At 46.6% G+C, this 20,108-nt stretch overlaps 1 protein-coding gene across 1 annotated transcript in view; it reads left to right on the plus strand.

Annotated features, from left to right (window-relative positions):
- The first annotated feature begins 203 nt into the window (after positions 1–203).
- The window catches only part of LOC133115267 (sodium channel protein type 4 subunit alpha A-like), a 35,459-nt gene continuing 15,554 nt past the window's right edge, over positions 204–20,108 (plus strand). Inside the window, exons 1-17 of the mRNA XM_061225093.1 lie at positions 204–382; positions 2,557–2,884; positions 4,936–5,053; positions 5,496–5,556; positions 6,155–6,199; positions 7,134–7,262; positions 9,901–9,980; positions 11,010–11,225; positions 12,118–12,187; positions 12,398–12,539; positions 14,712–14,900; positions 15,311–15,356; positions 16,397–16,635; positions 17,045–17,206; positions 17,807–18,163; positions 18,752–19,099; positions 19,894–19,996. Coding sequence (XP_061081077.1) covers positions 282–382; positions 2,557–2,884; positions 4,936–5,053; positions 5,496–5,556; positions 6,155–6,199; positions 7,134–7,262; positions 9,901–9,980; positions 11,010–11,225; positions 12,118–12,187; positions 12,398–12,539; positions 14,712–14,900; positions 15,311–15,356; positions 16,397–16,635; positions 17,045–17,206; positions 17,807–18,163; positions 18,752–19,099; positions 19,894–19,996 — 2,734 coding nt within the window. The 5' untranslated portion in view covers positions 204–281. The remainder of the gene's footprint in view (positions 383–2,556; positions 2,885–4,935; positions 5,054–5,495; positions 5,557–6,154; positions 6,200–7,133; positions 7,263–9,900; positions 9,981–11,009; positions 11,226–12,117; positions 12,188–12,397; positions 12,540–14,711; positions 14,901–15,310; positions 15,357–16,396; positions 16,636–17,044; positions 17,207–17,806; positions 18,164–18,751; positions 19,100–19,893; positions 19,997–20,108) is intronic.

Here is a 20,108-nt window from a genome sequence, read left to right on the forward strand (position 1 = left end):
AGCTAGGCTGACCGGGACCCCAAGTCTGTAAACCCTCCCCCACAGCTGCACCCCACAGATGGGTGGGGCGGAGGGGCAGTCCTTTGTTCCAGACGGAGCGCCGTGTGTATGGGAAGTGATGCGCCCTGGCTCCGCCCCTTAAAGACCCGTGCGGCTGGCGTGAGCCAAGCCTGGCTCTCGCTCGCTCGGTCGCTCAGTCCCTCTCTCCCTCTCTCCCTCTCTCCCTCTCTCCCGCTCTCCCGCTCTCCCGCTCTGCTCCAGCGCCCCGCAGCGCCTCAGCCATGAGCCCCACGCGCAGATCCCTGCTGGACCTCTGGGCGGAGAACCGGAGGACTCGGGTGGAGGACCCGAAGGAGCACCTGACCGCACGTCTGCGCAAGCTGTGAGTGAGACCGCGCACACGCACACACACACACACACGCAGCCCTGTGAGGAGCGGTGATGTCACAGTCAGGGCTGGGCACTGTTCTAGAACACTGGCAGGGAGTCCAGCTGTGTCTGTGTGTCATGCGTGTTTAAAGAGGCTGGTGGTTGCCTCTCTGTTTGTCTGCAGGCTTTTCCTTACCTACTTTTGTGGGATTCTAAACTTCCATGATAAATATGTTTACACCTGTGCGTGTGTGTGTGTGCGTGTGTGTGTGTGTGTGTGTGTGTGTGTGTGTGTGTGTGTGTGTGTGTGTGTGTGTGTGTGTGTGTGTGTGTGTGTGTGTGTGTGTGTGTGTGTGTGTGTGTGTGTGTGTGTGTGTCTGTGTGCATGTGCTTGTGTGGGTGTGTTTATTATATGTGCGTGTGCATGTGTGTCTGTGTGTGTATTTTTATGTGTGGGTGTGTCTTTGTAATCTCTGAAGGAAACAAACGTGGAGTTCACAATGTACTATCATTAGGACATTAGGTCATTAGGACAGAGTCGATCTGACTGTGATTTATTTGATTATGCTTTATTCGTACTCTATAATCACCCAAAAGGCATTGTCATCGCCAAATGGGCGAAGAACACGGCCGCTGCCTGCATTGTTATTGGCTGTTATTGACATCTTTACCGCCCCACCCCCATCTCTGTCCCTGCCTCACCCATCCTCACCCCCACCCCCACCCCCTCCCCGCCCCCATCTCCGCCAAAGGCCCACTCTGTGGATCATGGTACTTGGAGTTTTTAAGGCATGTTGGTAACCCTGGGCGACAGCTTCGCTTAGCTCACTGAGCTTTGTGATTCTGAACCTGTGGTACTGTTGTCAAGTACCTCTGAATGTTTTAGCAAACTATTCCTTTCGATGTCCTGACTGACGAATGAGCAATGAGTTCGTTTCCATGGCGCTGAACTGTGCAAGGACTACAAAAACAACCAATATCAAAAACAAGGAGAAAGACTTGACTGCAGAAGACGGAAATCGTTTTTCTATACTATACCATACGACCGTATTGTACGGTTTTTGCTGTAGTGTACTATTGAATCTTCGACTTTCTGCACGTTGTGAACAATTAACGTTTTCTCGGGAACCGTGAGTGGGCCTTTTAAAGAGCAGTGGAGTGGAGTGAGATGAGGGTCCACTCGCTTGGCGTAAAGACAGAGGCGAACAGCGCCCCGGAGACCTCGCGTGTCTGTGCAGAACGCATGCTGCTCCATTAGTCTGTCTGTCTTTCTGTTTGATACACGCTGTATATATTTTCTCCCTGTCTTGTTTTTGTTTGGGAGTGAAGATTGATGTCACTTCATTTGATGAATTTTGTTTTGGTTCATGACTTGAGTTATACCTCAGGAAGACGCTCTTAATTGAAGGCATTTTATTCTGTCAATTGTGCGTGGGCTTCAGTTGGATTTGTTTTGTTTGGTTTTTAAGGTTCTGAATGTTCTGTTTTTGAACAATGCCCCTCTCTCCACTCCCTGTCTCTCTCTCCCTCTCTCTCTACCACTCTCTCCCTCTCCTCCCCCCCTCCCTTATCCCCCCTCTCTCTCCCTCTCACTCCCTCTCTCCCCTCCCTCTCTCTATCTCTCCCTCCTACTCCCCTCTCCCTCCCTCACCCCCCTCTCTCCCTCATCCCTCTCTCTCTCTCCCCCTCCCTCTCCCTCTCCCTCTCCTCTCTCACCCTCTCCCTCTCCTCTCTCTCACCCTCTCTCTCCCCCCCTCCTCCTCCTCCTCCTCTCCCCCCCTCCTCCTCCTCCTCTCTCCTCCTCCCCCTCCTCTCCTCTCCCCTCCCTCCCTCTCCCTCTCCTCTTCCTCTCTCTCCTCTCTCTCACCCTCTCTCTCTCTCTCTCCCTCCCTCCCTCACTCTTTCTCTCCCCCTCCCTCTCTCCCTCTTCCCCTCCTACTCCCCTCTCCCTCCCTCACCCCCCTCTCTCCCTCATCCCTCTCCCCTCCCCCCTCCCTCCCTCTTCCTCTCCTCTTCCTCTCTCCCCCTCCCTCTCTCTCTCTCTCTCCCCTCTCCCCTCCCTCCCTCTCCCTCTCCTCTTCCTCTCCCTCTCCTCTCTCTCACCCTCCCTCCTCCTCCCTCCCCTCCCCCTCCCTCTCCCCCCTCTCTCTCCCCCCCCCCCTCCCCCTCCTCCTCCTCCTCTCTCAGGTCCCTCCGGGCGGACCGTGGGCTGGTGACCTCCATCGCGCGGCAGAATGAGAAGCGGTCCCGGCTCCTCCCGCCCGCGGGCGGCGGTGTCTTCCGCCAGCTCTCCCCGGAGTCCCTCGCCGAGCTCCACCAGCAGACGGTCCAGAAGAAGGTGGAGAAGAAGGAGGTGGAGAAGAAGAAGAAGGTGAAGGTCCCTAAGGCGGACCGGCCCAAGCCCAGCAGGGAGCTGGAGGCCGGCCAGATCCTGCCCTTCGTGTTCGGGGAGCCCCCAGCGGAGCTGCTCGGCACACCCCTGGAGGAGCTGGACCCCTTTCACCAGGCACAGAAAGTACGAGCCGTCGGCCCCGCGCCCTGGCCCCCACGTGTAGAGAAACCCCCCAAAAAACCCCGCAGGGTTGTAGTCCTCAGTGGGCAAGGCTGGGCATCTACAGCTGAGATATTAACAAAACTACACTTCCCAGTCACCTGTTGTAGACCTGATGTAATTTCCTGTTTACATGTTTCATTCATTAATGCAGCGCTATGAAGCAAACCAGAAACTATACCGTGGGAAAAGAATCCAAGTGTAGATTTGAAACCCTCAGCCTAATATGGCTCAGATAAGCCAATATATACACAAAAGTGCTGAAGGTCATTTATCGAATGGAACATAAAAGAAAAAAAAGGATTATCCATTTCTGGAAATGTGTCAGGTGCGTTAACGAGGGAAATCATTAACGACAACAAACACAACGTAATACACAACGCAACGCAACACCATACACCATACACACCGATGCAGCATAGCAGAGCTTCGAGTACACCAGATATCAGAGAATTAGGGGTGAAGGGGTCGGGGTTCAGAAGGGAGTGTGTGTGTGTGGGATGCAGGAATGTTTCACCCTTGTTATACTGTCACGCCTGCCAGAAGGGAGCCGGCCAAATTCAACAGGAAAGGAAAGGGGGAAATCCCCCTCGGGTTCGCTTTCTGTCTGTTGCAAAACACACGCGCAGTCCTGTGTGAAAGTCCTTTGCACATGAAAACCTATGACAAAACGATTCTTAAACAATTGTGCAAAGCCAAGATGCTGTCGGAAATAGTGAAGTGAAAAGTTTCTGAATACGGAGAAATGTACTGTAAAGAGCCAGCTAAAAAATAAATCCATTCAATATTTGTTGTGGCCAGCCTACGCCCGCATTCTCCGTGCTCTAGGGTACTCTGTCCTGCAGTTCTGTCAGAAAGGCTGGAACTCTTAAGTTGTTTCAAACCTATTGGAGGACTTGCCACAGTTCTTCTGCAGACTCTGGCTGTCTCACTTGCTTCTGGCTCTCCAGGTAATGCCAGACATCTTTGATTAAGTTGTAAGTACTTAATATCTATAAGAAATACAACATTTCTCAGACATTTAACATCCTAAACATATCAAAATGTATATAAAATAAATCTACTGTAAGGGGTCTTAAGATCTTTCCGAGTATTGTATCTGAAGACCGCTGACTTCCTGGCCACTTTCTCAGTCCCATGAATGCTGTCCCACGCACTGATGCTATGGGTCAAAACACTTGTGATGATGCTGTTATAAACCATGTCAGGTGTAGCTCTGCTTACAGAGAGGTTCTTCAGCTTTATCAGAAGATATCGATGCTACGTAGCCTTCTTGAAAATATATTCAGTCTACTATCTTTAGATTTAAAGCTCAGTCTACTATCTTTAGACTTAAGGCTCAATGTACTTTGTTTCTGCAGGGTGGTCATTCAGTTTTAGTTGATGTACGCAAGATTTTTTTCATTAAAACCTTGCTACAAGACCATTGTAAATCCCTTTCCTATCATTGAAAAATGGCATGTTGACTCGCCTGCGTTTATAGTTAAATAGTCCCAGGTTTCAAATACAGTTGACGCACCCACACAAATTGTACAGCTGTAGAATAATTCAAATGAAATATGACAGATCCTCTTCTGTGGGCCCCTCCTGGAGTATCCCGGCCGAAGCCCTGCCGTCAGCATACTTGTGAACAGGAAATGGATTCTTCAATCTGCATCTCATTAGTAGAGATGGCAAACAACGCAAGAAATGGGAACCAACCCGCGGGTGTTCACCGATAGTCTTCACAACTAGTGTTCTCCGCTATTTTTCACTGCTGGTGTTCATTAATAGTTTTTACACTTCTAGTGTTCATGGATATTTTTTTACACTTCTAGTGTTCACTACTATTTTTCACTACTAGTGTTCATTAATAGTTTTTTCACTTCTAGTGTTCATTGATATTTTTTTACACTTCTAGTGTTCATTGATATTATTTTACACTTCTAGTGTTCACTACTATTTTTTTCATCCCCTCTTTCCCTCTCCCTCCCACTTCTCTCTCTGTCCTCCCCTCTTTCTCTCTCCCTCCGCAGACCTTTATTGTCATCACCAAAGGGGGCAGGATCTTCAGGTTTAACGCTGAGTCAGCCTGCTACCTGCTGAGTCCGTTGAACATTGTGCGGAGAGCGGCCGTCAGAGTGGTCGTGCATTCATATCCTCCCTTTTCAGAATGTAAATCGCGCTGCTTTACTGCGGAGACATCGCGCCTTCACATCCGCCATCCAATCGTCCTTCAGTGTAAACGCTAGCTTTTAGAGCTTCATCATTCTGCAGATTATACGAAAAGAAAATAAACATTTTATTGTGAATCTTTTAGAGTTAATGACAAATTTGATTGATTTACTCCAGACCACAGTGTGTGCAAATCGTTTTATGTAGATTCGCCCAACAAACTATACTGATCTTAGCGCTATCCATTGTTTTTATTTCTTGTTATTCACTTAATATACGGTTAATCTATGTGGATAAGGCCAAAAAAGAGGCTCATTTAGTTGACTTTTTTGTTTTTTGTTGAAGCTGCTGTTGTCAACAACTATTGAATAATTGTACATTCCTTTGCTGCCTTGGAGGTTTTTTCCTTAACCCTAATTTACATTTTTTCACTGGTTGCTCATGCTTACTATTCTGACACACTTTGTGTTCCTGGCGATCACGTGAGTCTCCATTTTGTTTTACTGACTGAATATAATTTATATGCTTCTCTATTTGCTTTTGTTGTTTTCAGCTGCATATATCTGTCTGTTTGCATATGTTTCCGAAAGTATGTCTCACTGTGTATGAACATGAGTTCTTCATTCATTGTGAAATAATAATTTTCTATGGTGAGGTTGGTTCATAATCGTCTGGGTTTCTACCTCTCCAGTGTCACTGTCCTTATTCTATTCCATTCAACTCATTAATGCAATACAATGAACCAAACGTGCAAATATACCACGACTAATGGTACTGGTGCATGCATGAAGCATTAATTATTGTTTGCATATAAACATGGAAACATTAATGTTCATCTCTGGTTCCATGTTTATGTACAAACAGCTTGACTCCTGTGTTTATTGGTGGTGTCATATTCCCTGATTACCACCAGGAGGCAGCGTAGGACTAATTTAGATTCTGTGACTGCCGATAACTGAACCATTGACGTGATTATAGTTTTTACCTCATCGTTGAGTGTATTTATGTGGTCCCAGTTATTCCCTATGTTGCTCCATCTCAGGGCTTGTTCTTACGACCTCTCCATTCTCTTTCTCTTAGCCCCACCATTTGGGATGTTGGCCCGGCGTGGATTGAATTTGCTGAGTGAGTGGGCCGTTTTGATGGCTTGACAGATGTCGAAGTTTGAATGCACGTTGGGCAAACTGCGGCGGACACGGCGGACGTGGGCGGCGGGGGGGGGGGGGGGGGGGGGATTTTGTGGCGGTTATTCAGTCTCCTGCTGCGTGGCTCGGGGAAAGCGTGTATGGTGTAGGACTGGACTTCATTTGGCCATTGGAAATTATTTCCGGAATGTACGAAAAAAATAACTTGACTATGAAAAAAATGACAGAAACCCAGGCCACAGTACGGGACTGAAATGGGACGAGGAGGATCGCCGAGCTTTCATTTTTAACAGAAATTACATTGGGAAGAATTGTCTTCTTCCCTACCTCTCCACCTCCCCACCTCTCCACCTCTCCATCTCACCACCTCTCCACCCCTCTCCACCTCTCTCCACCCCTCCAGCTCTCCCCACCCCTCTCCACCTCTCCACCTCTCCCCAGCCCTCACCACCTCTCCACCCCTCTCCACCTCTCTCCACCCCTCCACCTCTCCCCACCCCTCTCCACCCCTCTCCACCTCTCTCCACCCCTCCACCTCTCCCCACCCCTCTCCACCTCTCCACCTCTCCCCACCCCTCCCCACCTCTCCACCTCTCTACCTCTCTACCTCTCCCCACCCCTCCACCTCTCCCCACCCCTCCCCACCTCTCCACCTCTCCACCTCTCTCCACCCCTCTCCACCTCTCCCCACCCCTCTCCACCCCTCTCCACCTCTCCCCACCCCTCTCCATCTCACCACCTCTCTCCACCCCTCTCCACCTCTCCACCTCTCTCCACCCCTCTCCACCTCTCCCCACCCCTCTCCACCCCTCCACCTCTCCCCACCCCTCTCCACCTCTCCACCTCTCCCCAGCCCTCTCCACCTCTCCACCTCACAGTTGTAACAGCACCTTTTGTTCCCTCTTTTGTCATAGGCGTATGTTCACAGGTGTTTATACCTTAGAGGCGCTGATCAAAGTGCTGTCCCGGGGATTCTGTGTCGGCCATTTTACATACCTGCGCGACCCGTGGAACTGGCTGGATCTCCTTCTGATTGCCTGGGTGTGAGTATTCCAGTACCAGAGTATTAGAGTGAGTATTACATTATTGGTATTAGAGTACAGAGTGAGTACCACAGTTTTAGTATTCGAGAATAGGAGTGTATTGCAGTATTAGTATTAGAGTGAGTATTGCAGTATTAGTGTTAGTGTATTAGATTGAGTATTGCAGTATCAGTATTAAGTATTAGTATTACAGTATTGGTATTATAGTATGACAGTATTATAGCATAATTATATTATTAAAGTATTAGTGTGAGTATTGCAGAATTAGTTCGTATTACAGTATTACTATTTGAGTATTACAGAAATAGAGTTAGTATTACAGTCTTAGAGTACTAGAGTACTGGTGACGGGTCCCAAAACTTTTGACCACCAGTGTGAGGTGTTAGATTTCAGTGTTTTTATCAAGCTTGAAAATATAACTGATTTAAAATGTTTTACACGCAAGTTCTGCTCCTATTCCCAGACCTTCAAATGCATGTCTCCACAGTCGCCCTGTTTCCCCACTCTATTTAGATTTCCTTTCAAAAGCCTTGATTTGAGGTCTAGGTGCCGATTACCATTTGTCTTTGGCCTAACCAGGAAACCTGTCAATAGAAATGATCATGATAGTGTTTTGTCACAGAGGATGAAGCACTTCCTTTCAGATAGTTTCCATTTGTTCAGATACTGAATATAAACCGTGTCATTCCCAGAAAGGATTGTGTAAGACTGGAGAAAGCTCAGGAGAACGTACACACTACCTGGAACCACGAAAAAAGTGCTGAACTTGTCTTACACCTGAGAATTTCGAGTTATGACTCTTTCTTTCCTGAGCGCGATTTGAAGTACCAGCAGCGAACAGAGTTATGATTAAGAGGAAGACACAAGCATTTGTTCAGAGGGTTCCAGGCATATTTACCTGTTAAATGTGTGAGGCTTCAGAGGCGGGGAGGGGTGGGGTGGAGGGGAATCGCTAAAGAGTTTTTATCAGTAAATAACATAAACTGAATAAGTGGGTGTTCATGAGAGGTGATGGAGGGTGTCGATCTTGTGATAAAATATCGCTTTCCGTGCACATTCACACCAGCTGAAGAAAGTGCTTTATGTTTTCTCGCATTTGAACGTCATGTCAGGCGACTACGCCCAGGGTGGGGTTGCAGGAAACGTGTGGGTGAATGAAATGACTTTCTGGAAGTTGCGTAAAGAACCCGGACGCTCACGCGCGGCGCTCCGCAGCCTCACTGTCAGAGGTCAGCAACAAGCCCAAAGGGTCAAGGGTCAAGGGTCAAAGGTCAGGGTGTTTACATATTTACACCGTCTCCTCTATCAGCGTCCTACCTCAGCCACTGACTTAATCACATATTATTTACCACTGCAACAGCTGCGGTACCTACCTTTTATTTAAACCGGCGGTGGGGGTGGGTGTGTTTGAATAGAGAAGGGATCCTTTCAATCCTCTGTTGCCAGATCAGGCTCAAGTCTTAACATACTCGGGCAACCCTTTTTCACACCCGGAAATGCATGCAGGCTATTTTCCAGGAAACCGTCTTTTGACCAATATTCTGAATAAAACGTATTTGCAATGGGTGTCTTGTACACTGTGATGTAAAGGTGGGATTTCTTTGAGGCAGTGGTTGCCAGCCTTCTCCTCGGGTACGTCAGCCAGATCCAGTATTCCATGTGTTTCATGCTCCTATTCCACCTGAGACAGTTCAGGAAAGATCACAAAGCAGGATTATTGAGTTAGCTGGTTAAGTTCACAGAGTAGAGCTCAGAGGAGAACAGCTGTTTTGACTTGTTCATGTTCGAGTTGGAAGGGTTTCTGAGTTTATGCAGCTGACGCAGTTATCCTGCTTTGTGATTCTGGTGTGCAGTTATCCTACTTTGTGATACTGGTGTGCAGCTATCCTGCTTTGTGATACTGGTGTGCAGCTATCCTGCTTTGTGATACTAGTGTGCAGTTATCCTGCTATGTGATACTGTGTGCAGTTATCCTGCTTTGTGGTACTGGTGTGCAGTTATCCTGCTTTGTGATACTGGTGTGCAGTTATCCTGCTTTTTGATACTGGTGTGCAGTTATCCTGCTTTTTGATACTGGTGTGCAGCTATCCTGCTTTGTGATACTAGTGTGCAGTTATCCTGCTTTGTGATACTAGTGTGCAGTTATCCTGCTTTGTGATACTGGTGTTGGTTGACTGTCTGCTTGAGTCCTTGTATAGCTCTGTTGTGTAGTGACGCATCACAATGTGTGGCATTTTGATTGCTGTAGAATTTTTAAAGCACGCATTCAGAACGTAGCTTTCCTACCTTTGCCTAAAAGAAAAGCTGTTTATGAAAATATATTTTTGTGAAATTAATCATTTAGGTGGTTACATTGTCACTCTTTCTCCCTCATAGCACTTTAGACACAATCAACACTTTTCAGCGTACGCTCTATATAGCTGTCCTCTCAGTTCCTGATCACTGGTCTACAGCAATCGAAATGCGTCCCTTCAGGATGCGTCACTAAGCGACAGAGATATGCAAGGGCCCCGAGTGGATGGTTTGGGGCGAGCCGACGGTAGCCCGACCCCCCCGCCCCTGATCCACGGCGTCCCAGGCCCGGTCCGGGCCCAGTGCTGCCGCTGGCGGTGCTGATCTCTGTTCTCTGTCCTCTCAGGTTCATCAGCGAGTTTGTGGATCTGCCGGACCTTTCTGCCCTCAGGATGTTCCGTGTGATCCGAGCTCTCGACGGGCCCTGTGAGTAACCGCCGTGGCCATCTCAACAAGCGTTTCAGTCCCGCAATAACACTCTGCAATAGCCCTTTTGTGTTAAAACATTGTTACAAGACAATTGTAAATCCCTTCCTTTGGAATTTAAAAGGTCTCACTGACATGTTGACTCACCCTCTGCCTGTGTTTATTTCAAAATGTGCAGTTGATGTCCCAACACTCTGTCCCAAAACATTGTATAACTGTACAATAATTCAAGCTCATTGGTTGAAAATTGGTTCTTATTGCCACAGCCAATGGCGCTTCAACGTCAGCGCATTCACAGAGACGGAGTGAGAGAGTGTTGTAGTTTGAAGGCGTTTGTTGCTGCTATTCCTCTCTTGACTGTTAGAAGTCCGAAATTACCTATTGTACCTTTACGATCGTGTTTCTTTCTCTCAAGTAGGAAATTAGCTGGTTTTAAGTTACTGTTTACTTGGCATGTGAAATTGTCTTACCCTTTGATATTGGCAAATCTTGAGGTGAATCAAGTGTTTGAATCCGAAACAATGAGATTTTTGACCCAGGTCTGGTTTTATTCACAGTAGTTGCCCTGTAAGTATTTATTTAGTTATTTTGTCATTGTGACAGTGGTTCCCAAACCTCTCTCCACGTACCTCTGCCAGATGCAAGCACACCTGATGCAGCTGATTGAGGTCTTGAGCAGTTGCATCAGGTGTGCTTGAGATGGAACACATCCCTGCATCTGGCTGAGGTGCCTGGTCTTCGGGTGCTTAGGGAACCAGTGGTGTGAGTAAATGACTGTTGTCTGGCTGTAATTGGTCAACATCTTGGCGGCGGCCTGTAGCCTAGTGGTTAAGGTATATAACTGGGACCCACAAGGTTGGTAGCTCAGTGATAAGATCCATACAGCTGTTGGGCCCTTGAGCAGGGCCCTTAACCCCACATTGCTCCAGGGTGGGTTGTCCCCTGCTTAGTCCAATTTAGCATCAGCTAATGTGATCCGTGGTTTTGTTAGAAGCTCCTCCACTGTTTCCCTGCCTCTCTGGGGCTCAGGTCTGAAGACCTTCCGGGGAGCCCTGGTCCGCTCGGTGAAGAAGCTGGCAGATGTGATGCTCTTCGTCATCTTCATCCTCAGCGTCTTCGCCCTCCTCTACATGCAGTGGTTCATGGGCTCCCTGCGGCAGAAGTGCGTTGCCTGGCCAGTAAACTTCACCGAGCCTGGAGTCTCCACCTTGTCCTACGACGATCCACAAACCGCCATCGAAGCGGGTAAAGAGAACTTTATCAGCTCCTATTCTACTTTAACCTGGCCGAGTGGTCCTCACTCCTGGTCCTGGAGAGCTGCAGGGTGTGCTGGGGTCCTCACTCCTGGTCCTAGAGAGCTGCAGGGTGTGCTGGTTTTTTATTTTTGCCTTAATATCAGCAACTAATTCAGAACCAAGAGACCAGGTGAGGTGAGTGAACTGTGTAATTAACTGCTTTAATTGATCGGTTAAGTGCTGAGTAACAACAAAAACCTCCAGGACCAGGAGTGAGGAACGTTGGCCTCACTGTTATTTCGCCCAAATAAATCTTCCGTTTTGTACCGACAGTAACAGCCCTATATCGCATGACGTTTCTAGCTTCCTATTGCCGCACGCATCCGATTCAAGGCCCTAGTGTTGGCATTTCAGGCTGCTCTGCTCTGGTTCCTCAGTGGTGGAATGACTTGCCTACCACTGTCAGGACAGCAGAATCCCTCCCCCTATTTCGACGCAGACTAAAAACACACCTTTTCAAACTCTACCTTAGTCCTCCCTCCTGATTTCCCCTGCCCCCCTTTCTGATATCCCTATCCCTCTTGTCTAACCCCCCCCCCCCCCCCCCCAAAAAAAAGAAATTGCACTTATGATGACTATATGTTTAGAACAACACTTCATGTGTATTTTACTAGTTATGGATGTGATGCTTTATCTTGTGGAAGAAACCCATGCACTTGTAAGTCGCATTGGATTAAAAGCGTCTGCCAAATGACTAAAATATAAATGTAAATGTAAATGTGAACGAAATGACGACTAAATTTGTTTCACAAGTTTCACAAGTTACAGTTATTTACATTTAAGATGCATAACATTTCACTGTTGTAAACTAAGTGACTGAGTTAGTGTTGTGCCCTTTATAGACTACTACGAGACCTACTTTCTGCCTGGACAGATTGATGCTCTTCTTTGTGGAAACGGCTCTGACTCTGGGTAAGTCCAGGTCTCTGCTGCCTCAGCTGGTGCGAAGGGGGGAATCCTGATGAATGAAATGAAATGAAACCTGTGCACGTTTTCAGTAAAGCAAATGCATTTAAATCTCCCAAATCACTACTCCACATCCCCTAGTATTTGGGGAGGTGAGGAGTGGGACACTGGTAGGGTTACGTTTCAACTAATTATTCTCATTTTCCCTGTTAAAAGGAGATGTCCAGAAGGATACCAATGTATGAAGCATGGAAGAAACCCAAACTATGGCTACACGAGCTACGATAACTTTGGCGTGGCTTTCCTGTCCATGTTTCAACTCATGACAACGGACTTCTGGGAGAATCTGTTTCAGCTGGTACCTACACACATCCACACGTCACACCCACCATAACCGAGGCCAGGATTCAACCAGCATCTCTACCTGACTTAATATTAGACTATCAAGGCACAAATACAGGTGCATCTCAAGAAATTTCAATATTGTATAAAAGTTTTTTTTTCCATAATTTAATTCAAAAAGATAAACTTTCATATATTCTAGATTCATTACACATGAAGTGAAGACTTTTTTTTTGTTTTAATCTTGGTGATTACGGCTTACAGCTCATGAAAATCCAAAACCAGTAGCTCGAAATTTTAGAATATTACATAAGAATATTACAAAAAAGGATTTATTATACAGAAATGTTGACCTTCTGAAAAGTATGTTCATTTATGCACTCAATACTTGGTCGGGCAATCATTGGAAAGACTGCTGATTTGACAGTTGTCCTGAAGACACTCATTGACACCCTCCACAGAAGGTCATTGCTGAAAGGGCTGGCTGTTCACAGAGTGCTGTATCAAAGCATATTCATGGAAAGTTGACTGGAAGGGAAACGTGTGGTAGGAAAAGGTGCACAAGCAACAGGGATGACCGCGGTCTTGAGAGGATTGTCAAGTAAAGCCGATTCAAGAGCTTTACAAGGAGTAGACTGAGGCTGGAGTCAGTGGATCAAGAACCACCACACATAGACGTGTCCAGGAAATTGGCTACAAGTATTGCCTCACCTGAACCCCATAGAGAATCTGTGGGGTATTGTCAAGAGGAAAATGAGAGACATCAGACCCAACAATACAGATGAGCTGAAGGCTGCAATCAAGGCAACCTGGGCGTCATAACACCTCAGCAGTGCCACAGGCTGACCTGGGCTTCATAACACCTCAGCAGTGCCACAGGCTGACCTGGGCTTCATAACACCTCAGCAGTGCCACAGGCTGACCTGGGCTTCATAACACCTCAGCAGTGCCACAGGCTGACCTGGGCTTCATACCACCTCAGCAGTGCCACAGGCTGACCTGGGCTTCATACCACCTCAGCAGTGCCACAGGCTGACCTGGGCTTCATAACACCTCAGCAGTGCCACAGGCTGACCTGGGCTTCATAACACCTCAGCAGTGCCACAGGCTGACCTGGGCTTCATAACACCTCAGCAGTGCCACAGGCTGACCTGGGCTTCATACCACCTCAGCAGTGCCACAGGCTGACCTGGGCTTCATAACACCTCAGCAGTGCCACAGGCTGACTGCCTCCATGCCACACTGCACAGTAATACGTGCAAAAGGAGCTCCGACCAAGTATTGAGTGCATAAATTAACATACTTTTCAGAAGGTCAACATTTTTTGATTATAAATTATTTTGTCTTATGCAATATTGTCGTATTTTGAGATACTTTTTTTTTTTTTCATGAGCTGTAAGCCGTAATTATCAAGATTAATAGAAGACAATCGTGAATTTTTTTTGATGAATCTAGGATATATGAAAGTTTCACTTTTTCAATCGAAATTCCGAAAAAAAACAAAAAAAACTTTTCCACGATATCCTTTTTTTTTTTTTTTGATTCACCTGTATATTGTGTTCTACCGCAACTTTTTTTTTATTTTATTAATTTACTTATTGGCTTGAGTCATGGGGAAAAAAGTAAATTTTTTTGGAAGCTGAGGAAGTCCGTAGTCAAGTGGCTAAGGCGCTCGACTGGGATGCGGAAGGTCGGTGGTTCAAGCCCCAGTGTGGCCACAATAAGATCCGCACAACTGTTGGGCCCTTGAGCAAGACCCTTAGCCTCACATTGCTCCAGGGGGGCATTGGGCTTAGCCTCACATTGCTCCCCTGCTTAGTCTAATCGACCGTAAGTCGCTTTGGCTGAAAGCATCAGCTTAAAGAACTGTAATGTAATGAGAAGAAGCAGTGGGCTCACAGAACATGGGTGGTCTTCTCTCTGCTGAGCCGGGAGCTTGTTCAGAGCTCGAGGTGCACATTTAAGATTCGGGTGGGATTGGAGGCGATTTCAGTTAGGTTGCCAATTATTCATTGTGAGGTAAAATTACGACGGTAAATATTCCCCCACATCGCTTTGTATACAAGTAGTACACGAGTGAAAAGTTGGCAGCTACATTAGTTAACGGTCATTCGTGTGCCCTTTACTGTACGGTGAGGCAGAATGGAGTCTCTTTCTAACCGTCACTCCATCGTCTGTTCCTGTGCAGACGATACGCGCGGCAGGGAAGTCCTGGACCGCCCTCTTTGCTGTCACCATCGTAGGCTTCTTCTACCTCGTCAACCTCATCCTGGCCGTGGTCGCCGTGTCGTTCGCCGCGCAGAACCAGGCGGACCTTGCCGAGGCCCGGGAGGATGAGGAGGAGTACCAGAGGATTCTCACGGAGCTGAAGAGGCAGGTTCGTTCTCCCCGGCCAACAAGCAGTCGGATCCCGTTGGGGGGAAAAAAACGGTCTGTGGTTTCACTCCCCCCCCCATCCCACCAGCAGGGGGAGCTGTGTTAAAGAAAAAAACCCTCTGATCCCTGATTAGCTGATCACTGAATCTCGATGGCGCACAAAATGACACTTCTGTGGAGGGTCAGAGGTCATGGCCTTGCAGATGATGCCAGCCGTGGAGGTCGAATACATTTCAAATATATTGAAATGTATGTTGATCCTTCCTCAAATGTGTTTCTTCTTTTTAAAAATATAGGAAAAGTGCCAATTTTTAATTCTTTTAATTTTTTAATCTTTTTAAATTGCAGAATACATTTCACGTATATGTTGAGTATTGATTCACGCATTGATTTTCTGCCGTATGACTGCAGGTGAAAAAGGACTCAGGCGACGGAGCCTCTCATCAAAATTTCACCGGTAAATGAAGTCGAGTTAATCTTTTATACTCTCAGATAAAAACATACTCGGACAAAACATGCTTCATTTTCATGTTCTCCTATTCGTTTGATTGGCTTAAGCCTCATGAATCAAATCCAATCTAAGTGTACCTTTATATAGCTTACAGTGCGATGTAAGATCCTGTATATTCCATTCCTCTTAAGATACTGTATATTTTCTGCTTAGTGTTACAACCTCAATCATGACTTAGTTTTTAACTTAGCTCCAAGGCTAACCACATAATGGGCCACAAAAAATAACACTAAACAACCCAGGGCGCGCCTTAAATCAACCACACGTAGAATAACACTAAACAACCAGGACTCACCTTAAATCAACCACACGCAAAATAACACTAAACAACCAGGGCTCACCTTAAATCAACCACACGCAAAATAACACCAAACAACCCAGGACGCACCTTTAATCAACCACATGTAGAATAACACTAAACAACCAGGACTCACCTTTAATCAACCACACGCAAAATAACACTAAACAACCAGGGCTCACCTTAAATCAACCACACGCAGAATAACACTAAACAACCCAGGACGCACCTTAAATCAACCACACGCAAAATAACACTAAACAACCAGGGCTCACCTTCAATCAACCACACGCAAAATAACACTAAACAACCCAGGACGCACCTTAAATCAACCACATGCAAAATAACACTAAACAACCCAGGGCTAACCTTACCTGATCCATATCTACATGATACCCATTGCCCTGCTGCCACACAATTGGCTGATTAGATAATCACATGAATATATAGGTGTAATAAAGTAAAAGTGTTCCTAATAAAGTAATTGGCAAATGTATATCTAAAGCAATATTCTCAAATCTATAATAATAATACAATAATAATCATATTTTACGCTGATGGCTGTTTTTGCCCAAACCTCTGTTTGCTCTTCTGTACAGTAAGTTGCTGGATACCCTCCTAAATGCCTAAATATGGTATATACGGTATATAATATGAATGTATTGTTGAAGATTTTCCGTTTTGACAGATCTTGAGAATACCAGGGGTCCATGTCGACGGGGATGGGACAAGTTTGCCGACATGTTCCTGAAATGGGACTGCTGCGGTCCTTGTGTGGTCTTCAGAGAATGGCTGTACGTTGTGATGATGGACCCGTTCATGGACTTGTTCTTCCAGATCTGCGTCCTTGTAAACACAGTACTCATGGCTATGGAGCACTTTCCCATGACGTCGCACTTTGAGAGCGTGTTGAGTACGGGAGAATTGGTAAGAGAAACCCCTTCATGTGGAGTACCTTACGATTTTTACAGAAGAGCAGTGAAATACTTTAAATGATTCCATGTGGACCAAATACCAAAATGAAAGTTAGTTTGAAGCTTGGTAACTGTTATATAAAAGACAGAAATAATAATAGGACAAAAGCAACATGAGATCTGGCATGTGGCCTGTAAGTATATAATATACAAATAAATTAGTGTATCAATATTTACAGTGGTCACGCTTTACAATAACGTACACAAATTACCATTAACTAGTGTAGTTGTAGTTGTTAACATTAATTCATTGATGTACAAATACACGAATTAAGCATGAAATTAACTTTTCATTAGTTCATGTATTTTGTTAACTACTGAATTTTCTCGTCTCGTTCAGACCTCTCGTTTTCTTCCTCCAGGTGTTCTTTTCCATCTTTGCTGCTGAAGTAGTCCTAAAAATCATTGCCATGGACCCATATCACTATTTCCAGGTTGGCTGGAACATCTTTGACAGCGGGACCGTCATGCTAAACAGTTTTGAACTGATTTTGGACATGTCTTTCCTCCGGATATTTCGTTTGGTGAGGCTAAACTCGAAGCTTGACGCCTTACCCTTTCTTCTTGACGGTTCAGAGTGTCCTTGTAACACCTGGGATTTAAAGCCAACTTCTGTCTCTCCCCATTTGTTTAAGACTTCCTTATTTGTGCATTGAATTAAAAGGAACCGTCAGTTCCTTCGATAAGTACGCTGTGATTTACATGTCATTCACCATTTGCCCATGAATGCGTTACATTCACATTAGTTATTTAGCTGGTGCCTTTATACAAAGCGACTTACAGTTGATTAGACTAAGCAGGGCACCCCCCTGGAGCCTTGCTCAAGTGCCTGACACCTGCACTGATCTTATTGTGTAACACAGTTGTTTAGCAAGGCTCTAAACTCTAAAAAATGCTCTCTATCATTTCATACCTGAAAAATAAAAACATGTTCTCATTGAGCCTTCCCTGGTTAAATAAAGGGTCAAAAAATCTTATTCGACTCTCATAATCAACCTTTTAATATTCCTGATGGATTTGAACCAATAAATTCAGGCAAATAAATCCATTAAACGGAATACCCAATCAACCACTAAATGCGCGTTGGGTTGTTTTGTCTTGTTTTGTTTTGTGCTGGATGGCAGTTGCGTATCTTCAGGCTGGGGAAGACGTGGCCTGCCTTCAACATGCTGATCAGGACCATGAGGCTCTCCGTGGGTGCCCTGGCGAAGCTCTCCCTCACGCTGGCCGGGACGGTGCTGACGTTCGCCGTGGTGGGCATGCAGATGTTCGGCAAGAGCTACAAGCTCTGCGCGTGCATGATCTCCGCAGACTGCGAGCTGCCGCGCTGGCACATGACCGAGCTCTTCTCCTCCTTCCTCGTGGTCTTCCGCGTCCTGTGTGGGGAGTGGATCGAGGTCATGTGGGACATGATGGAGGTGGCCGGGATATTCTGGAGCGTAGTCTTCATCATGTCAGTCGTAGTCATCGGTAACCTTGTGGTGAGTACTCAGGAAAAAAAAACCCTGAGAAAATTGATGGGATTTTTGAATTTCTGGTCCTTCCTCCATGTTATGAAAATCCACAGATACACAAATTGTTTTTGTTTTTTTCCCCCCTGGATTTGATCAACGTGACTTTTTCTGCTCAAAAACTGTTTGTGTAATCTCTTCACAGAGACCTCTAATAGCACTGATCATTGGGGTATCGCAAGTTCGGTGACAAATTCTGCCTCTAAACAAATTCTGCCCTCTTGTAAAGACTGGCAGATTACCAACAATACTTGTGTGCCTTACGTTCAGGACTGAACCTCACAAGTCCCTGAACGTGCTTCCAATATGACACTGCTCCTCGCAGACAGATATAGTGTTAGTTTGCATCTGGTCCTCTGTCACGCTTCCTACACTGTTAGCTGATCTTTTTTCTCAAACCCCTTTCAAATGTAATTGCACTGGCCCTGAAACCAGGAAAACAATAATCAGGAAGCTTGCTGATCTATGTTCTTTATTCCATGTGATTGGTCCTCTTGACTCATACTGCTTAATTGCACCAAATATGTGTCTCCCAACCACCCATTCTCTGCCCTACAGCTACTTCACGTGTTCATGGGCCTGCTGTTCAGCTCTTTCCGGGGCGACTTGTTGGCCTTGTCCCAGGAGGACCGATATGTGGTGAACCAGCAGATCGCCCTGAGACGGATCTGCAGGGGCATCTCCTGGGTCACGGAGTTCATCAACGTGAGACTGCTGGGGAGGACGCCGGCGGACGGAGAGGACGGGGGCGGCCCCAAGAACGACAACCTCGCCCTGGAACACATGGATCCCCAGAAGGACCCCAAAGCAGCACCCATCGACAGCTCCCTCACGGTGCCCATCGCCAAGGCGGAGGTGGATTTCGAAAACCTGGAAGATGAAAGTGAGAACGATGCCATCAAAAAGGTAAATGAACTATCACAAAATTTCACCTACAGTAGGGTATTCTACAGTCGTAGCATAGGGCCACTGCTGCTATTGTACTCTGAAGTAAGGTGACCACAAATTGGCTTAGTAAATATCCAACGGGGGCGGCACGGATGGTGCAGTGGGTAGCACTGCCGCCTCACAGCAAGGAGGTCCTGGGTTTGAATCCCTGTCGGCCGGGGCCTCTCTGTGTGGAGTTTGCATGTTCTCCCCGTGTTTGCGTGGGTTTAGGCAGGTTAGGCTGATTGGAGTCTAAATTGCCCGTAGGTATGAGTGTGTGAGTGAATGGTATGTGTGCCCTGCGATGGATTGGCGACCTGTCCAGGGTGTATTCCTACCTTTCGTCCAATGTATGCTGGGATAGGCTCCAGCCCCCCTGCGACCCTGTTCAGGATAAGCAGGTTAGTATAATGAATGAATGATGAATGAATGAATATCCAACGGTCTATGCCACTACTACAGGCATTCTTCTGTGCAACGGTCCATTAGGGACCCATGTTTAGTGACCCCCGCCGGTCGATCAGGTGCCCCTGGACTGTCCTAAATCCCCATATGAAAGGTCCTCCTCTGACTCCACCCTGTGAGACCTTAGCTATAGTCTGTGGCACCGCGTATTGGAGGAGACCTGTGGACGTTCGGGCAGCAGTTGGGACCCTCCAAATTGCGGTGGGAATCGTATCGGGGATCAAATTCATAAGGAAAGCATTGTTTTGAGATGTGCGCCGTTAGTCCATGTGGTTCTGCTGGGTTATTGTCCATTATCACTTCAACAGAAGGAAGGGGAGAAGTCCTCGCACTGCTCACAGACAGACCCCAAGCCTGTGGAGGTCACCATTACGACTGAGAAAGAAGGCCCGCAGGACTGCTTCTCCGAAGGTACGGAGCAGGGGGGCATCTGAATCAGGAGAAGGGGGCGAGAGGGGTACTGCAATTAACCAGAAACATAACGGCGATCAAAGCGGTTGCTTTGAATTCTATGAATTGAATC

Source organism: Conger conger, chromosome 16 (assembly GCF_963514075.1).
Source record: "Conger conger chromosome 16, fConCon1.1, whole genome shotgun sequence".
NCBI lineage: Eukaryota > Metazoa > Chordata > Actinopteri > Anguilliformes > Congridae > Conger > Conger conger.